Raw genomic sequence first — 25,843 nt, 5'->3', positions numbered from 1 at the left:
TGATTTGGATAGCGATATTGCGGCATGTATCGGCGGCTAGGTTCATATCACCTTCTTGAGCTGTTGAACAAAAGCTGGCGCTGCGAACCAAGCAAAACAAAGTAGAATTATGTTTCTGTGGATTCTCGACCAGGATTGACGTGTGGTGAAGGGTAAATTCTACAGAGGAAAATCAAAACCTACGTCTGTTGGGGCATGAACTATCAGCACATTTTGACTGACACACCTAGACGACGAGTACCTGAGTCAAAGTCTCGCCAGGCACAATGGTTTCCAGGGCAAAGCTCCAACAACTTTGGACCGGTTTTCATCACGAAATGGTTTGGAACCTGGAAATGGTACATAACAATGAAGTGCGCCCATGAGAGCGCCTTTCCGCCAAGCGTTCACCGTAGAGCTTTGCAGCTAATTTTGTAGGAAGCGTACTGGTATGCATAGTGGTTGCAGCTAATGAAGGTTTCAAGCTAAAATTGCCAGACCAACAAACTTTATTTGCCTGGAGCAGGCAAAGCGCAGTATAACCGAACGGTGCACGGACCGAAATTTAAAAATGAACATCATTCGCTACTACCAAAATGGGAAAGCCGAACAAAGAAAAGATCCAGGCATTGGAATACTCCGCACATCTGTCATTCGTAACCTCCCTTTTGCGAACGGAAATCCCAGTTTAAATCCGAGGTACTAACTCTAATCACGTTGAAGGTTTACAGGGTTTACAATTTAACACTCTTTTGCCACCAAGACCAAATCTGGTCGATCACGTAGATGCAGATTCAGGTGACGAATTATGACATATGCATTTCGTCAACGACACAGAAGAAAAAAAAAAAAAAATGAGAAAAAGAAAAGAAGAGAAAAATAAGTCATGCTCGTCAAGGGTGTTCGCTGGGTTGAAAGTCTGGATCTCAGTAGCAGTAATCAATCCACCAAATTTCACGAAAGCAACAAAGCAACCTGAGGTTTTCTTTCCTGGACGCTACTAAAATCGCGTAAGCAAGCCCCTTTTCGCATGTTTATCAATTATACATACTCTTTTGATCTGTATAGGTAGCCCAAAGGACGAACTGACCGTAATTCTTTCCACTGGGAGAAACCTGATTGTTTATGAAATTCCATAACATGGCTTTCTTTCCGACGAATAGAATCTAATTGCAGCTTTAAGCCTTACGACTCCTGTTGGGCACCCAGCGCAAAGGTGCTGGGTGTAAGGAGATATAAACTCTATTTGGACGGAAAAAACTAGAGACTTGGAATGAGTCACATCATGTTGTCCCCAGTGATACAGGTATCTCATCCGTCTGCAGTTTTTTTGTCCACAACCGCAGTTGAGGTCTGACGCGAAACCGTGACAGGGGTTTCACATTCAGTGTCAACTCTTTCTAATTCGCCAAGCGGCTTCCATCGAAATCCGAGTGCGGCCAGGACAGTCGCAATAGCAGCGGATGTCCCAATAATAAAAACATATCTCAAGCCAGATTTGTAGGCATTCAGTATATTCTCCATGACTTCTGCTGGTTGCCCTAGACCGTCGAGTGTTTTGTGGAGTTGCGAGGCGTCGGTGTTGAGGACTAACGCTGCGGGCACCTGGGAGACGGTATTGGCCATTTGAGTAACGATGCCATTCTTGAACGCTGCTTTGGCCGATGCCACGGATACGGCTCCGCCCAGGACAGAAAAGAACTGTCCACTCGAAGTTGCCTGGGGTATTAGATAGTATGGCACGCTATGCTGCAGAACCAGCTGCGTGATTTGGAAGCCGGCACCAACACCGAGACCCCAAATTATTTCAGAGGGTACCCAGAAACTTTTTTTTTTTTTTTTTTTTTTTTTTGCAAATAGTTAGCATTTAATCATCTACAGCGGCTGTCATACGAGGCATCTATATAATACATACCGGCTGTGTTCCGACTGACAGTGTCGACATCAAACCAGCGGCGACAGCAACGAATACAAGTTCTATGAGCAGCAGGGCGTTGAATCTGTTGAGGCGGCTGATGACAATTCCGCTAAGAACGGAACTCAGCACCGCCGCAAGAGATATTGGTAAAAGCCTCAGTCCGACTTCGTCAGTGGTAACGCCTTGAATTGCCAGATGATAAATGGCTGCGCCCCAGTATTGTCAGTATTGCACAGCCAGGAAGCCTTGCTCTTTTTGCAAATCAAAAGGTAACAACTCACATATATACGGGAGCATCGCGTAATATGAAGCTCCGAAGAGAAAATTGAAAATCATGCTACAAAGTGGATCACGTTCCTTGAAAAGAATCGGCGGAACCAGAGCTTTGTCTTGAAGACGGACTTGAGACGCATAGAACACCGTGGCCAAAACTACGGAGCCGACCAACCTGCAAAAATAAAAATTAGCAGCAATTAACTCGGTTGAAAGTTCCTCTCTACTTTGCCAAACTGGGCATAACTTACAATCCTATAATCGTTGGGGAGTTCCATGAAAATTCGGCACCGCCCCACTGTAAAGCCAGCATAAGCATGGTAACGCTGGGCAACAAAATACCAGCTCCCACGAGGTCCAACTGTAAAACTTTTGAAACGAAGCTTGGGCTTTCACCAGTTGCGCTGTCATCAGAGTTACGGGAGGGGATAAGGACCATTGTAGCAAGCGTGACGGCTCCCAGGGGTAGATTTATCCAAAAGCACCAACGCCAGGTCATTTTCCCAGCAAAGTAACCACCGAGTATGGGGCCGCAGATGCTCGCGATCCCCCAGGCGGCGCCAAATAGTCCTAGAAATGTTGCCTTTAATCTTGGTGGTACCACCTTAGCTATGACCACGTAAGATCCGGTGGCGAGTCCAGCATTGCCGAGGCCGCTGACAGCGCGACCAATGATTAACACATAACTGGCAGTCGACAAGGCAGAAATTAGGCTTCCAGTTTCGAAAATGATAACTGACATGATGAATGTCCATCTGATGTCGAAGTTTCGGTATATCGCGCCGTAAAGACATTGCACCGCGGCTGTTGTCAAGAGCTCCGCCGATGTGTACCAGCCCAAATCTTTGATGGTTCCGAACTCGGTAGTTATCATTGCAAGTGCCGGCGCGAGTATCGTCTGGTCCAAGGCTACGCAAAGCAGAGCGAGGTAGACTCCACACAGCAAAATATAAAGCTTAGCACCCCCTAGATTAGAGGGTGGAGGGCCTGATGTGGCGGTCGATTTTGGAATATCAGACATGACCATGATAGCAAAAATGACGTATGATGTTTATCCGGGGGGGGGGGGGTTTTTTCTTTTTTTTTAAAAAAAAAATCAGACTGGCTCATATGGAAAAGGTAAAAGAATTAAGTTGGGAGATAAAACATATTTCCATTCGCACCCTTTTGCATTTTTCCAGCCGGATGGTGGTTTAATATTATCAATGTGCATCAAAAACGTATACTAGTCGGCGATTATGGCGTCAAACCTCAGTGCAAAGTTTTAAAGTTTACGAGTTACAAGACTTTGCATTAGTGAAACGTTTCGAGATGGCAATATTACAAAGACATAGGAGCACGTCAGTAAGTAAGGGTAGCCACCTATTGAATGGGCGCACTGCAAAAGATTGCGATTTTTGTGTTAAGCGGCCAGATGTGTGGTGCGAAGAAATTATAGGAACCAAATTAGCTCCAAAATAAACTACAAATCGTTCAAATGAACCGAGATTGTACTTGGGAGGATATACTTGCCAACGACAATCTGGTCATTTTTTGAAACAAACACCTATGTAAACTATTTCACATTCAAAAAAAAGAAATAAGAAAGAAAAAACCATATAATTGACCGAATATTTGTATCATTATTAATCCTTGTCTTTACGGTTTTACATATCCCACTATTAGTCAAGGCTTACACATTAATGTTCATGTTGGATTGTTAATGGGTATTTTTGGTCGACTAACGTGAACCTTTAATTTGTTGTTATTGGCCTAAGAATCTCGGAATACGAGATTCAGGCTTGTGCCTCCATTATAGTCTAAATAATGAATGATTCACGTTCCAGGGGAGGGCCATCGGTGCAGAAGTTGCCACGGATCCAGTTTTTCCCTTGGAGGTCGGGAATAACCAGTTATCTCGTTCCAAGATTCTACTTTGGTCATCGCTATGCGTGGAGCCCCATTTGGGTTGGACTGTTGAAGATGAGCATCGAATAATATGCTTCATGGGCGGTGGAGTGACTGGATGCGACGTACTGTGTGTGGACCTGGTGGCTGCGCTTGCTATGCGGCGTCGCACAATGATCCGAACTCAGCTGTTGCTAACCCAGTTAACCTACTGTGATATCTTTGAAAGGACCTATGGCCAAAGACAAGGGGAATACGTTGATAATGCTTTCATGAGCGCCGGCTTACACCTTTTCGTTAAGGGATGCCCCCACCAAAGTATTATAACATACTGCCTCAGTCATTCAGCTCTCGTTTAGCAGGTCACTCCAGAGAAGGTCCTGGCACAAGCTATCGCTATCCGTCCGGCGAATGCGAAAATGGCCATCGGCCGCTTTTCGGCAACGGAAGAATGCACATGACCCGGTGCAACAGTTGTACAAAGGCAAAATTGTTTCATACCCAACTCGTTAACTGCTGTGATGCAAAAAGGAATTGATAATGCCGAAAGGAGCACCAAAACCAGGACAAGCCTCGTTAAACAAGGCAGTAACTACTGACACTATCCGATTCACCTTTTTTGCCCGTTGGATTATAGACCAGGTTGTCGTGTTGTGGTTTTTTTTTCTCTAATAGTCCTGGTCAGGAGCGACGTTTGTTTCGGTGGATCTGCTTCTTGGGTAGAATGTTATGAGAGAGTTTGGCGGACTGGCCCAGTCAGTACAGTGAACATGTTGAAAGTTGCGACTGACGGGATCATTAATTAGTATTCACGCCCCCACCCCCCTCAGCAGGGATGAAATGGCTATTGACAGGGTCCAAGGTCCTAACATGACCTGGGTATGACATAACCAGCATCTTGACAAATGGGATACAGGCCGCGAACGAAACGAATGCTCAAATGGGTAATCTTCACGATCGAATTTTCACAACCCCGCGCGACCAAGTCAGATCGGATAAAGCCGCCTGCCTACCCAAAGTACTGTACCTAGCCAAGGTAACTAGGGTGCCCATACAGCAAGGGGTCTGACTCGAACCAGGGCAACTGAAATCCAATGCCATTCTAGTGAGAAACCATATGTCAAAACTGCCCAATCAGTGCGAACACGTACGAAAAAGTGACGACACCTTGAAAGAGTATAAAAGAAACCAAGTCGTTTTCCGACACTGTATCACGTGGAAACCTTAATAAATTTTATGGCGCATGACATACATGTATACATGTCATATTTGTCACTGCAGCCGTCCAAAGCGTCGGACGAAATCTACTCACGTGAATCGATCCGACGTATGTTCATACTATGGTAGGTATATGCCGTATCGAAACTTAATCTATCGGCTTTGATGCCCTGTTCTTGTCGCATCTGGCAAACCTCGGGCCGGATACGGGACAGCCTACAACGGATTCCATTGAAGACAATGTTCAGAACAAATTGACATGATGATATCTTTTGCTGCTCTCATTTGTTATCGTTTCTCAAAACCCCGATCTCGCGTACGTGCGTATACTTGCTATACTTGTTAATAATCTTTCAAGTCAAGCCCTAAACGTAGCCCCTTTTGTACCCTATTTCGACGCTTCTTCAATCAATGCTCCTCAAATTGGAAAAGGGGGGCGGGTAAGAATGGCGCCATCTTTGCAGCCATTCCCCTTTTCGCAAACTACTCGTGTGGAGCGTCTATACCAGACCATAAAACCTACTCTGTTGCCATATTTGAGGCCTTCTCAGTAGGGAAAGGTGCGTTGCTATTGCAGTCCCCCAAACTCTCTGCCTCCTCTTTCTGACTCTGACCTCGGATATGCCAGTTTCTCACGGCGGATACGGTGCGAGTTGCATCCTCGAGACCGCTCGTCTACACATGACAGTGAGGGATTAGTCAGATGCACTCTGTACCCAATATTCGTTTCTTGACAAGACCACGCCGGGTTCGGTCATAGTCCTTGCCGACAATGTGAAGCTTGGCCAGCGGCTCAGCAATCTCCATCTAGCCTTGTACCAGGATGATCTTCTGATCCAGCCGCCATGGGTCGCGGAAAGGCCATCTCGTCCAAAGCTTGTCGGTTATATCCCTTGCACCAACATACAGAGCCAAGTCGGCCGGTTTCTACCGACGAGCTTCAGCCTGCATCTGCAACCTCCGCCCCCTCCCATCAATTTTGACCGACTGCTGGGGACCGGGACGGATAGTAATTGGCGCCTGAAACCACCGGCCACGCCGGACAAGCCTGGCTATCGCCTGGGGCATTTGCACAACGTGGAATGCTAGGTGCCTGTCCGCGGCCAGCCTTCAAAGAGCATACTTGATGCGCGCTTCCGTCTGAAGAGTGGAGGACGCTTCACGAACTCATCATTTGCGTTCGTGGCCGACATATTTGGTCATGTCCCGGAGCAGTACAGAGCAAAGCCGGGCCACGCACCAGATAACGCTTTTTTCCCATCTGCATCATTCAATTAGAAATTCAACATTGACGCTGAATGTCGACCGACGAAAAGCCGGACAGAGACGAGTGCTGAATTCTTGCAACTTCTGGTTTCGGCAGAGGAGATTAAGAACAGGAGGCTAGATATGCAAATCTTGATATTGGATGGTGACGGCCACCTTGTCGCTATCGCAAATAACGTTATGCTTATCGTTAGGGCCGATCGGAAGTTGGTACGTAGGAGCGCTAGAATTGATTAGCTTTATAAAAGCCATAAGGCGATGTCTTTCTAAGGATCAAGGTTTTTTTTATTGATTATTCTTTTTTTCCTTTTTTGTTTCTTTTATTCCTTTCTTTTGGACTCCCGTGCTGTATAAACCCGAGTTCATAGTAGCGCGGCCATTATCTCGCGGGCTGAACGCTATGTTCCGTAGGCCCTAGACCTTAACACGAGTAACAGTAATTTATAGCTTCAAATTATTTCCGAGCTTTTGTCCATCTGTGTCTGCTTCCCGACTTTTATCCACCACAAGCGTCTATCACTAGTGACGGGCGGCTACGACCAACTTAATCTGCCCCGAAGGTTTGACCTGCTGAATATAGGAGAGAGGCTTCAAAAAAAGAAAAAAAAAAACACATTTTAAGGGTCGGTGTGACGAAAATTCTGGTCATTACATTTTCTCGCGCCTCTCAAAGCTGGTTTTCAACGCAGAAATATATATAACCAGATCCGCCGATGTATAATGCGTTCTTGGATGATATTATTTTCGACGTCCTCTAGTGCCATCGGTATCCCAGATGGCAAAAACGGTTTTTACCACCCGAGAATCTCGAGTCCCAAGAAGTGCCTCGTCTCGGCAACATACAATGACACGCCAAACTACTACGATATTGTTCGCACAATCAACCCGTACTTGTCCAACTTCCACGCCATGAGTGGTGACGTCGCCGGCATCGTGACAAAGCTCGGCCCGGACGAGAGTCTGTTCAAGGTCGGCGACGAGATCTATGGGGTGGGCAGCTCGGTTCGATGGGGTACTTATGCCGAGGAAGCCATCATCGACGAGACCAAGGCCGCCGTCAAGCCCAAGAGCCTCGACTGGACGCAGTCGGCGGCAATGCCCCTGACGTACAGCACAGCCTACGAGTCCATCATTGAGCGCCTCGAGGCGAAGAAGGGCGACACGGCACGGATCTTTATCATCAATGGTGGCAGTAGGGTTGGGGCCGTCGCCACCTAAATTGCAAGGCACGTCCTCAAACTACCCGTCATCATCGCCACGTGCTTCCGGCCAGAGACGTTTTGAACTGGCCAAGACCATGGGCGCCACGCACCTCATCAATCATCGTGAGGACATCATGCCGCAGATTGCCGCTCTGAACCTGCCCGACGATGTGCCGCTCAGGTATGCCTATATCACAAGCCGCACGGAATAGTATATCCATCCGGGGTCCGAGGTTCTAGCGCCGTTTGGAAAGGTCTGCAGTGTCGCCCAGGCTCATTTCGACATGTACGGGTCAAAGGCCATGAGCACGTCTTTGACCTTCAGCTGGTGCTGGCTCGGAACTGAGCCGTTCTACTGTCACTACACACCCATTCTCTCCAAGTGAGGCTGGTCGTACCCGGAGATGCACCACGAATGGCTAACCAAGCTAGCCAAGCTTGTCGATGATGGAGTCGTGAAGCCTCACCTGACGAAAAGGTCCAAACTTTGAAAAAAAAAAAAAAAAAAAAAAAAAAAAAAAAAAAAAAAAAAAAAACATCATCGAGGCGCAATGCCTCATCGAGTCAGGCACCTCGTTCGGCAAGGTAGCGTTGGCCGTCGAGGACGAAGGGGAAGGCGGAGCATTCACATAGTGGTTCTGGGAACCTATGGGGCGACTGAATAATGCATTATGAAAGACTTGAATGGCCAGGACTACCCCATAGTAGTATCCGGAATAGTTAGTGCACCTTGAACAGGCATGAATAAGACATGGCAAAGATTTTAAAAGGGTTAGCGATGATGTAACACTGCCACAAAACACTGCCACGAGATCAACTATGCCTGGAGCTCGGATACAATCTGGAAGTCATGTTAAAACTTATATGAGACTTTGCCATGAATCTCGCCTTGCGCAGCAGTAACCGACGAAACGGATGACCGTCTTTCTCAGCATAACGTTGCTTAAGCTTTATGAGCCAAACAACATGAGATATGGGCGGCAAATACGCCCAGGGGATTTATGTCATCTGACCCCCGTTTAGTCTGATTGTCTAGGATAAAAGAGTTTTGCACTGGATCTGAAAATGCCTAATGGGCCCCACAAAGCAATTCCGTACTCGTGTACAGGCTTCCGGCTAGGCTATGATTTCCACCTTTATAGCCGGTAAGGCTAAACATGTTGGATACACGCCCCCACCCTTGCCTTTTCTTTTGGGTGACATCTTGTCAGAAAGCAAGATCGGTAAGCGGGAGTAAAACCTAACTAGCACACATGACTCAACTAAGAAAGCGCCACTAACCCTGGCCTCGATCTAAGTTGATCGGCACAGCCATCCAGTATCGGCGGTACCATTATGCTTTCCCAACACATGGGACGGACTAGCTGGGCGTACTGCTAAAGATCGAAGAAGAATTATGGAACTTCCATTTTCATCTCTATGCAGTTCATATGTGATTGGTCCCTCTACCAGCGGCAGCAATCCTATGTATCCTCGCTTAAACATATCAAACAGTGGGCATGAACCGAGTCATTATTTCTTTGTTGAATTACATAGTAAGTACTCGTTACCGAAACGAGTAAATGTTCCTTTGAAGTGGTCTTGAAGTCGCCTCCCTTGAACTTCTCGAACTAAGCCAAATGCTAACAAGACACGGCCTTTTCGATTGGTAAGCTTGCCAGCCGATTCCATCTCGCCTTTGCAGTAGATTCAATCCCTCACCAGTCGGGAGTAGTCCGTATTAACCCACCTGGAATAACCTAACCACTTCCTGAACAAGCTCTTCGCAATCCCCCGCTTGAATCTGAAATAGCGACAATGGCTTAGCCACGCCCTTTCAAAAAGGTGATGTTCTTCCGCGGGCTTCTGACCAAAATCAGACAGTGCTAACTCCTTATGGCCATGTCGTCATGGTCGGTGCAGGCCCTGCAGGGACGCTGCTTGCGACTCTGCTCTCGCGGCAAGGCATCGAGGTACAAGTCCAGGAAGGCGCCGCAGACGTCGACAGGCGACCCAAAGCTGCCTACTATGGAACGGCCTCCATACCGGACCTTAGGCACGCCGGTGTTTCGGACGAAATACGTCGCAGGGGTTTCCCGCCAACGTCCTTCACCTCGAGGACGTTTGGCGGAGAATATCGTTCGCTGGGGCTTCTGCATACCAATGTCCTCGCCGACATTAACGGCGAGGACTTGAGGTCAGCATGCCTGCCGCAGAAGGAACTTCTTGAAATACTCGTCAAGCAGGTCCAGGACAATCCTGGGGTCACCCTTTCGTGAAACCACAAAGTCATGGATGTAGGAAATGACGAGCAGAAGGCATGGGTTGACATCAAAACACCCCAGATACAAAAGAAATCCAGGCGGATTACGATGTAGGCTGCGACGGTGCCCACAGCGCCGTTCGAAAAAGCCTGTTTGGTAACGACTTTCCGGGCAAGACTTAAGATGCACAATCGATATCCACAGATGTGAGCTTCCATCCTGCGGGCGTCATTTGCCACGTCCAAAAGCGATAAAAAAATACTTGAAGAGAACTAATCTTTAGTGTAGACGCAGACGGATAACGATCTAGACTGGGCGACCCTGAAATGGTTATACCGCGTATAAATTCAGCCTTTAATAACTGATTTAATGGTCGTTCGATATACGCCATGATTGATCTGCTTATAGGTGTCAAAACCCACTTTTTCAAAATGCCACTTATACGCTCATAACAATACTATTGATTGAGCTTTTTAAATTGGAGGAATTCAAAGTTTTATTTTTGAATTAACTGGAGACAAATTATAAAACTTTAAACCAAACTGTAATTTTTAGACGGTAATTCAAGGTATAAAGTAGTAGCCATTTGCGCTAATAGCATTTATAGTTGTTTCTTTTATAATTTTTAAATGTTGATGAATTCAAAAACGCATACAAATCATTGGCGACTAATATCTTTAAATGTAATTAGATTTCTACTAAACTCGGGGCTTATCCTCAAAGCTTAAAGCTCCACACTTGAACCACGTGGAACGTGGCTCAATCGCGGCTGCGCAATATCCTGTAAATCCAGCCAAAAAAAAAGCTTTGGTTTAAGGTTAGGGAAAATTTCTCGAATTTCGTTGATCTCAATATTCAGCCTAAACCTAATCTCAATGCTTAGACTAAACCCCTGCAATCGCGGGGGACCGAACGCTCCATATACCTTTCAACCATATGGTTTTTCGGCAAATCAAATTCGCCGAAAAAATCGCGGTTGTTCTAATCTAAGGGTATCTTGTCCAGTTCCGTCGTCCGTAGCAGGTATATGCACAGTCTAAGATCAGATCTACGAGTTAAAAAATGAGTAAAATCGTAAAAATATACGGTTACCAGTATTATATTATTTTGAATGTTTGTATTTTTGATCGCAGAAACCGTATTATGCCCCTTTTTCATTTTAATAATCGTTAAATATTAATTTTAGTTTTTATTTTTCTTCATTTCCAAAGTTTATATCTAATTATGGAGCATTTTTTAGGAAATTATTCGCAAGTAATAGTTTTATGATATAATATAGATTTTTAACAACTTTACAGTGCAGAATGCACATAATAGGCAGCGAAAACAAATATTTCATGACTCTTTGTATTTTAGTTTCGTAATTTATGAAACAAATTAATAATCACCCAGTTGCATATAAAACTATAAATTTTGTTTTCATAAATAACAAATGATTTTAGTTTTGTAAACCCTATCTAACTTTTTTACATTCCGTATTTGATGAAGAAAAAAGAATTAAAAGATAATATAAACTTACCGTATTGCTTTCGAAAATATTGTTTAAACCAGTTATTATAAATCGGGCTCAACGTGGAAATGTTTTAATAAACAAGATTTAATCCCTGAAATCTTTGCTTAATCAACCTTTGAATTGGTAAATTCGGAATAAGCTTTAAAACTATATTTTCCTCGGGTATAACTAGCTTTCAGGGTTACCACTAAAGCCCAAAGCTTTATAGTTGTAGCACTGCTTTAATTCTGCAATATATTTGTGCATCCATTTATAAACCGTTTTGGTTTAGTCTTGAGCATAATTTGTCGATTTTGGCCGTTTGTTACTGTGATTTTAGCAATTCAGCGGCTAATATTCCGGTCTAGTAAACTACAGAAAATGCGCAAAATCAAACGGTTTGCGTATTATATATAAATATAAACAAAGTTATTAAGAATAATGAAACTTAAATTCTATGTATATGTATATAACTTCGCAAATGCAATACCAATCGCCTTTAATTTGTTTATAGCGGAACTTTTATTACGTTTCGCTTTAATTTTTAACCATTTTGGGTTTTCGTTTTTTTTTATATTAAGTTCCAAAGTTTTTGCACGTGGTGGGTTACATACGTTTATCCTATGAAATCGCAAGCTTGGGGAGTATATTATAGTATGTAAGTGGGTAAATAAATAAAATATATATTCTGATATAATAAATTTACTAATTAAGCACCTCTATATCTTTCCGATTTTAATAATAATAAGCGAAAGCTTCTGGGATTTAACTCCATACGTACACTTACGGCCACGTAAGATTACATTTATGGTAAGTAATATTATAAATCTTTTATATAAAATAACGTTAATTATAACTTTCTTAAACTCCAAATATTACTTTTTTAAACTAAAGTATATATAAAAATAATTTTATTGAAAAAGCTCCAGGTCATCTACTAATACTTGGTCAATCTCTTATTAAGACCCACAAACTACTTAATTATTTAGAGTAGTTATGATTTGTAACTTAGTAGAAAAGTAAAAATACTAATGTTGATTAATTATTTATATGGAGCTATAATCAAAAAGATTTTGCAGAACACTTTGAGCAAAATTAAAAACTATATTATCTAGCTTTTTACTTGCAAATCAAATTTCCCAATAATACGAAATAACTTCATATAAACGTTAAAAAAACAAGATACTAATAATTATCTATTCCTGAAGCCAAAACAGGCATTAGCGCGTTTTATCCATTCGAAAAATGACCAAATTTGGAATAATTCAACGCAGCTTACCCCATAATCTTGCGATTTCTATTTGTTCTATTATTTTAATTTGTACCTTGTTTTGCCTTTAATTTCTGCTTAAGCAGAGCAATAATAAAGAAATCCCAATATCTTTTTACTGCACATACCATACTTCCATTCTCATATTTATGTATAAAAGTCTAATTATATCTCAATCTTTTAGCTGTTAATAATTTGTATATTTTCTAAAAGGTCTCAATTTCACAAATTTTAAAACAGGAATAAGAAGGGCTGTGAACGCGAAATAAAGTCCATCGAATACCTTGTAGTATGTCTTATAGAACACAATTTGATTTCAAGTTTTATACTTTGTATTTACTCGATTAACAAAATAAATACATCAATTCATTTAAATTTGAGATATTTCTATTAATATCAAGGCGAAAACAAATGCGTGGTACTGTTATAAAATGCTTTTTTGCGCTATAATTGTATCCAATACGCTGTTTATGGAACGGCCAATCATTTACTTACAAATGATTCAAGCTAAAAGCAATCCGGCCATTTCAGGGGCCTAGCCATTTCAGGAATGCCGAGTCTAGAATGTCCCTTCTTTCAATTAGAGGCTTGGTGTACCCCCTTCTAAGTTTAAACCTCCGCCGGTTCTGCATGCAAGAGAACGTCTGATAACTTTGTGAATCTTGCGGCAGGCCCCACTTAAATTCATTAGCCGACATTCCTGAACCTACTCATTAGTAGAGCTAGCAAACGATTCATAGGTGTGGTTAAGGTTTTTCCCTTCTTGGGGCACTTAGTCATAAACTTCCGTTGGGAATTGGGAAATCGAGTAATTCTTGGAGTCTCCGGCAGGAGTTCGCATCAAATTTATCCTTCGGGTTTCCCACCGAGTAACTCATAAGAGCAGATCCTATGATGAAGGATGTGATGAGGTAAGCTTCGTCGGTATTGTGTTGTTAAATCACCATGGGCAAGCACTTACAGGAATCCCTGCCCATGCCGAAGCCCCAGTAAGCAGTATAGTATTCCCAAACATCCATTTCGTCCAAAGTTTGAATTTGACTTGACCATTAGCGTACTTTGTTACTGTTCATAGACATCGGTTACGCGTAGGAATTAAGGTATGAGGCAACCAAGTAGCGCGAATAGCTATATCTAATTGGTTTTGTTCTGTCTTTCTACATACAAAAGAAAGTAAAGGCAATCTGTTCTGCTGCAAAGGCAAAGGGGCCACGTGGGTTTATGGATGCCTGGAAAGTTAGGCATTACGATCGCAACGTGCACCCCCTGAATCGCAACCGCATCTATTGCCCAAGTGCGATAGTTATTGATATTCCCACTGTTACTTTGTCTTTACCTTGTCCATCTTATATTTATCATTTTCATAGTCCCAACATCTCATTTCACACCATGTTCCTTCAAGATTATACCATACCCTACTTTACAATGGTGATGGATTCAAATTATCAACTCCACTCTGCCCAGGCGCGTCGATCCGCGTGTGATCGATGTCACAAACACAAGCTCAAGTGCGAACGAGAGCCCAGCATTACTGACGGACAATTGGCGACATCATTAAGCACATGCAGCCGTTGTGTCAGAGCAAAAGCAGTTTGTCAGATCACCAGACCCAACGTGTCCCATGGCGACGAGCCATATGGCCTGAAAAGAAAAAACCCTGCATCGGACGATGAAGTCGACGACCTTACTCCACGCTCCTGGCCCTCGCCGTCCAGGGCTCATGGTCTGACAATGGATGATCTTGGCAAGGCGGGTTTCTTTTCCGATAAATCCATTGGAACTGGTGAAAACACACCGCTTATCGACTCTTACACCTTTGATTTCGACTCGGCACATTATGGGGGTGCACAATACACCGTCAATGGCCTACATGATATGTCTACAGGACTAGGCACGTTCGCCGGGACTGGGATTAGTGCGACCGAGATGGGCTCTTGCTATGCACTGGGTGTAAACCCTAGCAACGGAGTGGAAGGCTCCGTTCATCTACCAAAGTCTCAAGACGAGAAACCGACAATCCAGGTTTCTGCTGAGAGCGGAGATCCAGGCTTACCAAGCGCGACCTTTGCACCAAACTCACCTACATCCCTGGAATCGGTCAGAAAAAGAGTAGCAGACCTCCATTGCTTTTTGTTTACGCAGCTTCACTGCGTAACCGATGAGGATCTAGCAGAGGCGATATTGTCACCCTTCATATTACGCGACTCCATCGATAAACCAACAGGCCCGCGAGCCAATATAATACAACGTTTGATTTATGCCTCCGAATGCCTGTTGAGTCTCATCTCGACTTTTTCCTTTTTGTGGAGGGGCTTTGAAGACCCAGAAAACAGCCCGCCGGCGTCTATATCGAACCAACAAGGCCCACACTTTGAGTTTTCAAGCAGGAGCCAGCACAAATCGAGTTCCGTCCTGGCTCAGCATCTCCTGGGCCAAGCCGGGAAAAGCCTACACTTGGAAAAGTCTGCCAATTCGACCGGGCGCCAACGCACAGCCTCGGCATCGGAAACCTCGGCCGTCGGCCTACCGATCATAACAACCATTCTGACATGTCACGTGGGGATCCTGTCAATTTACCGATCCATTTTCTCCCGCATCAACGACGCACTGCACACCTGCGGATCACCCTCGGGCACCTTCAAGTCGAAACGGGCAAGCCCGCAAAATAGGGCCATGACTCCTTCACCTTCGCCCAACAAGAATTTCTTGCCGCTCAATCCGCCGTTTGTGCTGGGGCTGCGGGTACAACTCGAGATCATGACGCACATGCTGGACCGGATGAGAGCCGCATGGGCCGCGGCTATGGAAGGCCCGCCGAGCCATGAGGATCAGCATCAACAAGAGGAAAGAAAACAAAACGACAGCCTCTCGCACCATAGAAAAGCTACGCTGGCGGCGCTGAAGAACATGCTGACGCTCAACGGTCATGAGCTTTTGAACCAGGATGGTGGAACGGGTATCGGTGCTGTAGGAGACTTGGGTGACAATGTGAGGAGGTTTTTGCGTAATTGCGACAATGGCATGTACTAGCAGCCGGCGCATGTCGATGGAACCGCCCACCTGGTGACGCCTCTGCATTCCCCTATCATATCGCGGGGCCTGGTAGACACGCTTGGTGACTTTGTGCGTCGTTTGTGTAGAGGTATAGAGGGTGCGTTTATTTCAGCATATTTAGAATCGGTAGCCGCCATACGCGCCTTCAAAATGCGAATCAACACCGATACCAACTATAAGCAAACGTAGGAGGCGCCTCACCGTAAAGCCCCTTCATGATCGAATAGAAGAAAAAGACAGGTGTAAATTAACTATGTTTTGCGTACCTTGTAGATTTTGAGGCCTGCCATAACCGGAAAATGAACGTACAGTAGCCTGGGCCCACCCACGGGCCCGTGGGCCCCTTCATGGGTGGCCACGGGTTGGCGGGCTCAACAAAAACGGGTAACCCGCGGATTTACAAATTTGTCAATAAAATTTTTGGCTTTTTGAAATCCTCAATAAACCCGCAAATATTTAACACATGCTATCACTGAGACATATGAAACAAATGATTCAAAAGAAAAAGAATGACTACAGTGTATGGTTATAATTTTTGCCGGTTACACATGGGCTCGCACAGGTGGCCAAACAACCCTGTGTAAGTGTTCAACTTTGGGCCGGCCCGCCCACCCCCTCAACAATTAATTCAGTCTACCCACGGGTTACCCACGGGTTACCCACTTACTCTCCCCGTCGCGGGCCCCCAGGGGGAGGTTTTTGCAATGCCCTGCAAAGTTGAAGTAACATTCAGTGCTTCAGCATGTCCCTATCGCTCCAATACCATTGTCCAACCTCGGCATCAAAGGCTCACACAGGTGCTACAGTAATATGAAAGTCCATAGTCGGACCAATGCGAATGAGCTCCAGCAGAGAACCCACCACATGCAAAAACAAGCAACACTTGGAAGCAATTTTGTGGGAGTTGTTATAATATCTACTACCAGAACCGAACCCCTCTGCAGGCTATTTTTCCCCCTCGTTCACGGCAGAGCCTACTCTCGACCGGAAAAGAACCTTTGCCCACACGTCGGGCACGATGGACCCATTGGGCATGGCCCCCTTTTCGGGCTTGGACTCCCCGGGCCTCAGCTTCACGTCATAGTTGAGCAGGAGATGTGCCAAGATGATCTTGATGGTGTTGTCGGCAAACATGCGCCCGGGGCAAGCCTGGAGTCCGTCGCCCCAGCCGGGAGCGTCGGATCCCAGATTGGCAAACTTGTAGCGGTTCTCGTTTTGCGGCTGCTGGCGCGCCCTGTAGTGTCTCAACCCGTCAAACTCTCGTGGTTGGTCCCACAAGTCTGGCGAAGTGTTGATGTGGTGAGCGTCCACGCAAATGTTTGTGCCAGCGGGCAGCTCCGGGCCCATGGAGAGCGTGGTAGGTGTTGAGAGCTTGCGGTAAAGCACCACTTTAAGGGGGGGGGGGGGGGAGGGATGGATCCTTCCAGTTAGTTGCTGGGCACCATAGAAAGAGGGTCTTTGGTTGACAGGTATGTACTTACAGTAGCTGAACGGATTGGCACGAGCTGACTCCCGCATGACACTGTCCATCTTGCGCAGTTCGTTGAGGTGAGTCTGGGGCAAGTTGCCATGATCCGTATGCTCTTCCAGCTCCTGTCTCAACATATCCTGAAGCGCTGGATTTGCAGCCAGTTCGCATACGATATGAAACAGGGTCGAGGCCGTCGAAGGGGTAGACTCGAACAAGACGGTGATAAAATCCTGAAGAAGAACTTCAAAGTTCAGCTTGCCCTTGTAGCGTGAGAGCAGCCAGCCAGTAAGCTGCACCTTGCCTTGCTCTTTGGGACTGAGCAGGTTCTTCTTGTCGGTGCTGGTCTCATACTCTCTAATATCATTTTCGAGGACTGGCCTCAGCATGCCCTTGATCTTTCTTTGCGTCATCCTGAGTGGAGCGAAAAGTAAGGGCTTGAGAAAGGGTTGCAGGAGGAATGGGGTCCAGCCCAGGATCATGGTGGGAAGACCGAGCTGCAACGGCATATTGTAAATGAGCCGAAGCCATTTTTGATTTGTGCCAAGTTCCCTTCCGACAAAAGAACTCGAGTTGACGGATATTACAATTCTTTGGATTGTCTCAAAGAGTGGAATTTGGCGCCAGTCTGAAGGTTCTCCTATGCACGTTTTGAAGGCTTCTGCGCAGTCTTTTTGTCTCCAATGTACGAGGGATGGAATACCGCGGGTCAAGTCCACGGCAATCGTTCTTTTTTTTTTTTTTTTTAATTGGTAATCTTGTTAGTCATCTTTTGTTTTTTTGCTGTTCATATAAATTGTTGCCCAATCAAGGAATGCCCAACCATCAGATGGGGTTTGGACTAGAAATCATTCAACATACCTGCCCAATTCTGGCGTTTGCACCCCAGTGCCAGTCCACGCGCCATGGAAAGCTTCCTTGAAAAAAGCAAAGGCAGAAGCCTGATGCTCTGGAAGGCGTTTGACCTCGTCAAAGCACTTTGATGGCAGGACTACGTATTCGGTGCCGAATGCGTTGAGACAAAACGGACTGTTTGGATACTGCCAGATACACAATGTTAGGCCAAAAGCGTAAAAACCGGGAAAAGAGATATCAATGAAAATCATGTCGCACAACACACCTTCTTAGCAGTGTCTTCCAACACTTTTTTGAAATCCAGGCTCCAGGTGGTGAACCTAGGTTGAACTGCGCCGGGAATTCCAAGCCGCCGCAGAGAGCGCGGTCGGGTCAGCCGGGAGAATATGGCCAACAGGCAAAGTCCAATAAATGCAATTAGGATTCTAGTAAAAGCGGAAGAGTCTGTCCATATTTGGACTGCAATCACTCGGTTTTTCTCCCACCACGACAGCCGTAGCGGTGCAAAAGAGTGTTGCACTAGACGGTAATGCGTAATAAGTTCGGTTGGAGTCATCATGACGATGTGATATCAGCCAGAAGGTAGGATGGACAATTCTCCAAAAACAAAAAAAAAAAAAAAACAAATTGATGACTGCGAGAAGCGCAACTGGGGTCACCTTTGAATTGTGGGCTGGGCTGATGATTACAGGTCAACTGATAATAAAATCGATACCTTCGGCCATGGTTCGGCAGCGCCGAGTTGCAGTCGTTTCAGGCGGTCGGTATGCCGAGTCCGACTTGAACCGAAAGAGTCAGCCAACCAAAATTCAATTTGAAATTTCGACAATAAAGGCTGGGTCAGCAAGAGCAATAGAAGACAAGTTCCTAAAGCGGTGCAACAACGCCAGCCACCGCTACCCAACCCAAGAAATTACTCAACACTGAGAAAAGAAAAAGATGGCTGCACCCGACGGCACAAGTATTTTGAATATGACGGGCACTTGGTCCCTAAACTCTTCACTATCGGATGATCTAAGTCCAACATTCATGGCGGTAAGCAGTACTTGGCTCACTTGGCAGATTCTGTTTGCTGAAGCAATCAGGTTAACGACTAGCCTGTTCTTCTCCGCAGCAAAACATCCCATGGATCATTCGACAAGTGATTTCATATGCGTCTCTGGAACTCAAAATGGTCCAGAAAGAACCAGAACCACCAGAGCGTCTTACGACCATGATTGACGTCAAACAGACAGTCAGACCTGGTGGTTTTGACACTGAAAACAGCTACATTCTTGACGGCGAAGAAAGGACAGCCAAGGTCCCGATTTTTGGTGCCATCTCCATGAGAGCTGTGTACGTCCCAATGTCCGAAGTGAGCAAAGAGGATATTATGGGAAACATTGTTGAGGAGCCAAGCACCACAGACAAGCGGGTTGCAATCAAGGAAATGACCGAGGGTGTCAACACGGGTTGGAAGACAACAGCGCTGTGGGCGTTTCAGGAGATAGACGGAGAAAGACGCTTCTGTAAATACTGTACTACCACTAATGGTAAAGGGGAAGAAAAGGTCCAAGCACGACTAGTGTACGACTATAAAGCTTCTTCAGAATAGACATAATAGTCTCTTCTTCAAGTCTGTCCATAACTCGATCATGCCACCGACTGTCAACTAGTGGGACACAACTGTAACGTTTCAGGCTGGTCTCGACCAACCGCCTCTACAATCTCGTTCCACGTCTTTTTCATGAGAGCCTGGTCTTGGGCGAGCTCACCGACTCTATTTGAGGAAATACAAGTTAGCTGATTGCCGAAACCAGGTATCAATACCGTTTATGATTTTTTTTTTTTTTTTTTTTTTTTTTTTTTTTGTGAATCAGCTGTAAAAAGATTCGTAAAAAGGTGCTGCCTTACGGATATAGGAATTCGTGATGCCAAAACCGGCCGTGACTCTCAATCCCCAAAGCCGTTGCACTGACCAGGCATCGTGCACCCTCCTCGGCAGTGAGGGCAAAGAGATAATGGAAGATGGCTTTCCCGATGCTTGAGATGAAGCCGGTGAACTTGCGACCTAGATCCGTCTGGCACAGGTCGGGACAGACGGAATTCACAATGACTCGCTGTTGTTCCTCGGCAGCCTCCATCCGTGCAACCCCTTGCACGGCGGCCATTGCGAGTAGCTTCACAAGGTTATAACTGCTGGAGGCGTTCCAGCTGCTCTCGTCGGTGGCCGTCTTGAGGATGCTCCCTTCGATAAACGGAAAGTCCCGGGGGACCAAGCTGTGCGCGAAGCTGTTCACAAAAGTCAAGTGCGACTTTGCTCCTGAGGCTGCAGCAGAGGATCGAAGTAGAGGCAGCAGCAGGATGGCCAAGAGGGCCGTGGAAAGGACGTTGACCTGTACGGCCATCTCCCACCCCGCCGACGACTTTTCGTATGTTGGGTTTCCGAGGCCGGCGTTGAGTAATGCGACGTCTAGCTTGGGCGTGACCTCGTGCAAGGCGCTGACGAAATCCTTGACCGATGAGTATTCCCCCAGGTCGAGCTTCAGAACGGAGATGTCAGTGGCATCCCGACCAGTCCGCTCGACGATGCGCCTCTTGGCCTCCTCGCCCTTTTCAATGGAACGGACGGCGAGGATGATCTTAGCCGCGCCAAATGCAGCGTACTTGACTGCCGCTTCGAATCCTAATCCCGTGTTGGCGCCAGTCACAAGCACCGTTCTGCCCTTGAAGGTCACGATTGGGTCCTTTGGAGGATGTGTTTTTGACCATCGAAGTCGGAAGGGGATGCTCAATCCTTGAGGAGGTCCACCTTGAAATTCAGTGGCGGTGATAGAATTTGGCACAGACATGGTGCGCGTACGTTCGTCGAAACCAAGGTTAGAGCGGCTACCTTTGCGACCAATGCAAATCTAAAGTGATTGTGGTGCTAGAAACAGATTTAGAAGTGGTGAGGATTGAAACCCGACACCTTGAGCAGAAGTGAGGACCCCGCAGGAACAGCGTGGGCAAAATCCGAACTGCACTCTTACACGCCAGCATTTGGATGAATTTCGGCCTAGAGGCGTACTGGGATCTGTTGAGCGAATATATAGTTCGGACCCATGCAATTAATGGGGACAAGCGACAGGGGGGAAGTACTTTAGAACATCGGTGGTTGGCATCTACCAAGTTTACCTACTTCTACACAGCTTGATGGCTCCCCTCACATTCCCTGGGAACTTTGGTTAGCAGAATGCCAAGCCAACTAACTAGACCAACCCGGGAGCAGACAAGGATGCAGGGTCTCCTTTTTGGATTCGAACTGTATTCTCAATCTTCAAAAGTTTGAGTCTAAAAAATTATCATCAGTCGAAGGGGAGTTAGTTTGATTAAGCCAAAAGCTGACGTGGGACTGACGAAGGAAGGTTGATCCTAGTTGCCCTGAGGATCGGAGATAGGTTTCGTGGTATCGGCGATCCGAGTCGTATCGGCACGGGCTGCAATGCAGCATGCTGTAGACCAGGACCGGTGGCGTTAATTATTCATATTCTATAACATTGTACCAAGTATGCAAGTCCAAAATCATCAAGCCCACGGAGATGTATCCTGAACCGTGTCGTCTAGGCGCTATACTTAATTTGGGTAAAAACATTTGCCCAGATCTTAGTCCCTTCCAGCCGGCAATGCGCCAAAAGCCGCACGCCAAAGTTTCCAATATAACCTATGTACTTGGATGTAAAAATTTGATAGTTTGCCCAGCTGTTGCATACCTACTACACACTAGCTATCTAGGCGATTTTTGTATCCCCGTCATCCTTGATTGCACGTATAGAAGTTCTAGCCCAACTCCTTTCCCGCCCGCCTCCATCTCCATCATGCACCACTTTTTCAAAGGCCAGTTTTTCGACTTTGAAGTGTGCCGAATTCTCGGCACCGCAGTCTACGGCGGAGCTGACGTGGCCGAAGTCCTAGAAGCCGTCGGCCAGATCAGAGATGGCGACGCGGCCAGCTGGGGCCAGGCGTGGGCGATACAAGCCGAGCGCGCCCTGGTGCTCGCCGAGGAGGCGCGCAAGAGCGGCGACCGCACGGCGGCTCGCGACGCATACTTGCGCGGCTCCAATTACACCCGCGCTAGCGGCTACATGCTCACGGGGGAGGGCCCGAACAGCCCCGATCCAAGATCGAGGGAGATTGTCGAGCGTGTGCAGGCAATCTTCCGCAAGGCGGCCGCTCTGTTCGATCATCCTGTCAAGTTTCTCGAGATTCCCTTTGAGGGCGGCCTGAAGCTACCGGGCACTTTATACCTGCCACCTCCAGACAGACGCCTCCCGGGAAAGATCCCCATCCTGATCAGCGGCGGAGGCGCCGACGCGTTGCAGGAGGAACTGTACTACATGCATCCATCCGCCGGCCCCGATCTGGGGTATGCCGTTTTGACCTTTGAGGGACCCGGACAGGGCGTCATGCTCCGGAAACACGACGCCAAGATGCGCCCCGACTGGGAGGTCGTCGCAGGTGCTGTGATTGACTTCCTCGAGGAGCTTGCCAGATCCCAGCCAGATTTGGACCTCGACACCTCGCGCATCGCCTACTCTGGCTGTTCTCTGGGCGGTTACTTTTCCCTCCGCGCCGCGGCAGATCCACGCGTCAAGGCCTGCGTATCGTTGGACCCATTGTACTCCTTTTGGGATTTCGCCACGGAGCACGTATCCCCTACTTTTATCAACGCGTGGGAGGCCGGCTGGCTCAAGGATGGCGCGGTGGACGCCGTGGTGCGCATCATGATGGCCGTGTCGTTCCAGATGCGGTGGGAGCTGAGCATAGCCGGCACCTTTTTTGGTCAAACGTCACCGGCACGTATCATGAAGGAGATGAAGAAGTTCTCGCTGGCCGGCGGCTACCTGAGGCGCGTCCAGTGTCCCGTATTGGTGTCGGGAGCCTCTCACTCGCTCTACCTGGAGGGGAATCACCACACGATGCGCGTCTACAACGAGCTGGTAAACCACACCAAAGGGGACAAGCAATTGTGGTTGACGGCAACCCCGGGACAGGGGTCGCTGCAGGCCAAAATGGGGGCCTTGCGCCTGGCAAACCAGAAAACATTCAAATTTCTCGATGAACAGTTTGGAATTGAGAGGCCCCAGCTTTAGGGCTCTTCTTGGGTTGGGTATTTTAAAATAACGACACAGCTCTCTTGCCACCGACACATCTTTGAACAGTGCAGTTGCTCTCGTGTACTAGTCTAGATCGACAGCACAATTTCTTTGAGGAATGAAATAGTAGGTCGAGATTTTATCTTAAGATTCGATTGCAAGACCTCCGATAAGATAAATATATTGCTTGTGTTGCCTTTCCATACAAAAGTTACATAGATTTTTAATGTTCCAATACTCCTCCGGAAGCTTCTTGCACCATTCATTTCAAGGATTTCCATCCTTCTCATTTCTTAGGACGGAGGGCTCGCCTGCCGACAAAGGTTTCTCAGGCCAAATCGGGTTGGGAGCTCATTACAACGGGATAGGCCCCCCCCCGCCCGGGAACCAGTGACCACTAGTCAAAGGCATTCCAAAAACCCCCATGGGGGCCCATGTCAGCCTAAATTGGTGGGGCGTAGGACCGAACGCTTCATATTCCTTTCAGCTACATGGAGCGCTCGGACCCCTGCGACAGCAGGGGTCTAGTGTGAGCACTGAGACTAGAGATTTGGGGGGATTTGGAATGCCTTGAGCCAGAGTACGAAATCAACTTATGAGCTGTGAATGATTGTAGGCACACAACTATCACAACAATTTCTCTGCATTTCGACTTGGAAGTACACACTTTGTTGTTGAAACGTTCATCTACTAAGCGGACAGAATAGATATATCATGAATTTACCATTGACTCAACAAGAGCAGGACCAGGACCTAGTTGTGTTCAAAAGCCTTTGCATATTCTTGAATCCTTACCACCGTCACAAGCTTATACCTTGATACCAAATAAAGTACAGAGCCACGTCTCTAGCCACAACCTAAACATTGTTCGAGGTTTCATCACGACGTCTCACCAGAAGATTGACAGTACGGTTAGGGGCGGTGGTGTTGCTATTGTCGTGATTCGGTAGCCTCTCTATGCCGCCATGCTCGTATTTCATCTCATATGCAGTCATGAACTGTATAAGGAAGAACTTCATAATGATGGCGCTGAGGAACCGGCCAGGACATGCGTGATTCCCAGCTCCGAAGCTAAGGGCGCTGTCAGAGACCGAAGCGAAGTGGAAACGGTTGGGGTCGACGGTCTCGCGCAGGTGAAGGTGTCTATAGGCATCGAACTTCTCCGGGTCGGGATAGTTATCCCGATCGTGATGAACACCGTCAGAATGGAACACGAAACTCACGCCAGCGGGAAGTTGAAAGCCGTCCTTGAATGTATAGGGCTTCAAAGTGTAGCGCTGGATTGAGACTAGGAAATCGTCAGGTCAGTCAGTATCTGCTCAGCTCGGCGCCCCCCACGCTTTTCATATGGCACGATAAATACTCACCAAATCCGATGGGGTTTATTCGAGCACTCTCTTTCATGAAGCTGTCCAGCTTCCGCAGCATGGCCACATCCTGTAAGGTCCATTTGCCGCCATTAGCCTGCACCTTTGCCAATGTGTCCTTAACCTCGGCCAAGATTTCTTCGTGATACTCGGGATGAGCGATCCAATCGTAGACAAAAGAGTTCAGGGTCGACGAGGTGGTGTGTATGGCAGCCAAGGACAGAAACAGCTGCGATTCAGTGATTCCGGACAATGATCGATCCTTCTGATTGCTTGTCATGAGCCAGTAAAGAGTGTCCCTAAACGTTTCAGATGGACCCTGAACATCATCCGAGCGTGAAACTGCTGCTCTGCGGTCTTCGTATAATGGTCTAAGAAGCTCAACCGACTCCTTTCGTATTCGCCTCAGGTCCTTTTGGATCGATTCTGACCAAGGAGCTAGCCATCTCCAGCGTGCACTGTACTTGTCTTTGATGGCTTGTGCCGCCCCGACCGACGCGATCGTTGTTTCGACGACGATTCGATTCCAGACAGGGTTACGACATAGCGGCGCTCCTACCATGGCCACAGAAGTTACCCGTGCTACAAAACCGCATACGACTTCATAGGCCTGCTTTGTCTGCCATTCGGCTGTGTAGGTCTCGTCTAGATAAAGCGCAGACTCGTTCCAGAGGTCCGTTACAAGAGCCCCTGAGTCCCCGGTTAGCACTTATCGTACACAGACCTCAAAGATGGCAGAATAGACATAGAATGCAATAAGCTTACCCAGGTTTCTGGTGAGATCTACTCTGACAATGTGCGCTGCAGCCTCTGTCTGCCTCGGCGCGCGGCTGTAGTTCAGCAAAAACGCCTTTTCCGAGTAGGCCTCGAAGCTAAAGAGATCCTTGGGCGCCCTTTTGACTTCGTCCAAATACTTGGGCGGTAGAACCACCTGAGCACCAAGTTCCTCGACCGGGTTGCGCATCTGAAAAGGGACACCTTGGCGCAGGTATTTCTCGTAGCCTTTTCGGAGGAGGCTCCGGGTCTCGCTTACATATCGTTCAACACCGTTTGGTCCGTCAAACTGTAGCAGCGGAATGTGTCGCAGCTGATGCGCGGTCGCAGGTGGAACATCGTTACCGAATGGTAGAAGATTGAAATGAAGCAAAAGGTGGCAGACAGCCAAAGTAATCCCAGCAGCAGCTAATACGAAGAGTGCTTTTGTTGTAAGCAACCCGGGTTGGGATATGTCTAACAT

The 25,843-nt window shown here is 46.9% G+C and overlaps 7 protein-coding genes across 7 annotated transcripts; 4 read left to right on the top strand and 3 right to left on the bottom strand.

Annotated features, from left to right (window-relative positions):
* Positions 1-1,290: 1,290 nt before the first annotated feature.
* PpBr36_02221 (uncharacterized protein) lies at positions 1,291-3,197 on the bottom strand (the record flags this gene model as incomplete). Its single annotated transcript, XM_029889403.1, has 4 exons — positions 1,291-1,698; positions 1,895-2,103; positions 2,179-2,345; positions 2,422-3,197. The coding sequence occupies 4 exons, from the start codon at positions 3,195-3,197 to the stop codon at positions 1,291-1,293; spliced, it is 1,560 nt and encodes a 519-aa protein (XP_029754355.1).
* A 3,524-nt stretch (positions 3,198-6,721) lies between these two features.
* PpBr36_02220 (uncharacterized protein) lies at positions 6,722-10,001 on the top strand (the record flags this gene model as incomplete). The annotated part of the gene is made up of 5 exons (XM_029889402.1): positions 6,722-6,751; positions 6,989-7,101; positions 7,300-7,738; positions 7,815-7,924; positions 9,536-10,001. The coding sequence occupies 5 exons, from the start codon at positions 6,722-6,724 to the stop codon at positions 9,999-10,001; spliced, it is 1,158 nt and encodes a 385-aa protein (XP_029754354.1).
* A 4,478-nt stretch (positions 10,002-14,479) lies between these two features.
* On the top strand, positions 14,480-15,778 carry PpBr36_02219 (uncharacterized protein; the record flags this gene model as incomplete). The annotated part of the gene is made up of 1 exon (XM_029889401.1): positions 14,480-15,778. One exon carries the CDS (start codon positions 14,480-14,482, stop codon positions 15,776-15,778), a length of 1,299 nt encoding a protein of 432 aa, XP_029753654.1.
* A 969-nt stretch (positions 15,779-16,747) lies between these two features.
* On the bottom strand, positions 16,748-20,956 carry PpBr36_02217 (uncharacterized protein; the record flags this gene model as incomplete). Its single annotated transcript, XM_029889399.1, has 5 exons — positions 16,748-17,190; positions 17,284-17,684; positions 18,132-18,310; positions 19,821-19,884; positions 20,019-20,956. The coding sequence occupies 5 exons, from the start codon at positions 20,954-20,956 to the stop codon at positions 16,748-16,750; spliced, it is 2,025 nt and encodes a 674-aa protein (XP_029753648.1).
* On the top strand, positions 19,065-19,719 carry PpBr36_02218 (uncharacterized protein; the record flags this gene model as incomplete). The annotated part of the gene is made up of 2 exons (XM_029889400.1): positions 19,065-19,160; positions 19,240-19,719. 2 exons carry the CDS (start codon positions 19,065-19,067, stop codon positions 19,717-19,719), a joined length of 576 nt encoding a protein of 191 aa, XP_029753655.1.
* Positions 20,957-21,961: 1,005 nt separating the features above from the next.
* PpBr36_02216 (uncharacterized protein) lies at positions 21,962-23,236 on the top strand (the record flags this gene model as incomplete). Its single annotated transcript, XM_029889398.1, has 1 exon — positions 21,962-23,236. One exon carries the CDS (start codon positions 21,962-21,964, stop codon positions 23,234-23,236), a length of 1,275 nt encoding a protein of 424 aa, XP_029753649.1.
* Positions 23,237-24,096: 860 nt separating this feature from the next.
* Positions 24,097-25,843, bottom strand: PpBr36_02215 (uncharacterized protein; the record flags this gene model as incomplete). The annotated part of the gene is made up of 3 exons (XM_029889397.1): positions 24,097-24,527; positions 24,607-25,296; positions 25,372-25,843. 3 exons carry the CDS (start codon positions 25,841-25,843, stop codon positions 24,097-24,099), a joined length of 1,593 nt encoding a protein of 530 aa, XP_029753646.1.

Source organism: Pyricularia pennisetigena, chromosome 3 (assembly GCF_004337985.1).
Source record: "Pyricularia pennisetigena strain Br36 chromosome 3, whole genome shotgun sequence".
Classification (NCBI taxonomy): Eukaryota; Fungi; Ascomycota; class Sordariomycetes; order Magnaporthales; family Pyriculariaceae; genus Pyricularia; species Pyricularia pennisetigena.
The sequence above is the reverse complement of the archived record's forward strand: the minus strand, read 5'-3'. Positions and strand labels throughout refer to the sequence as shown.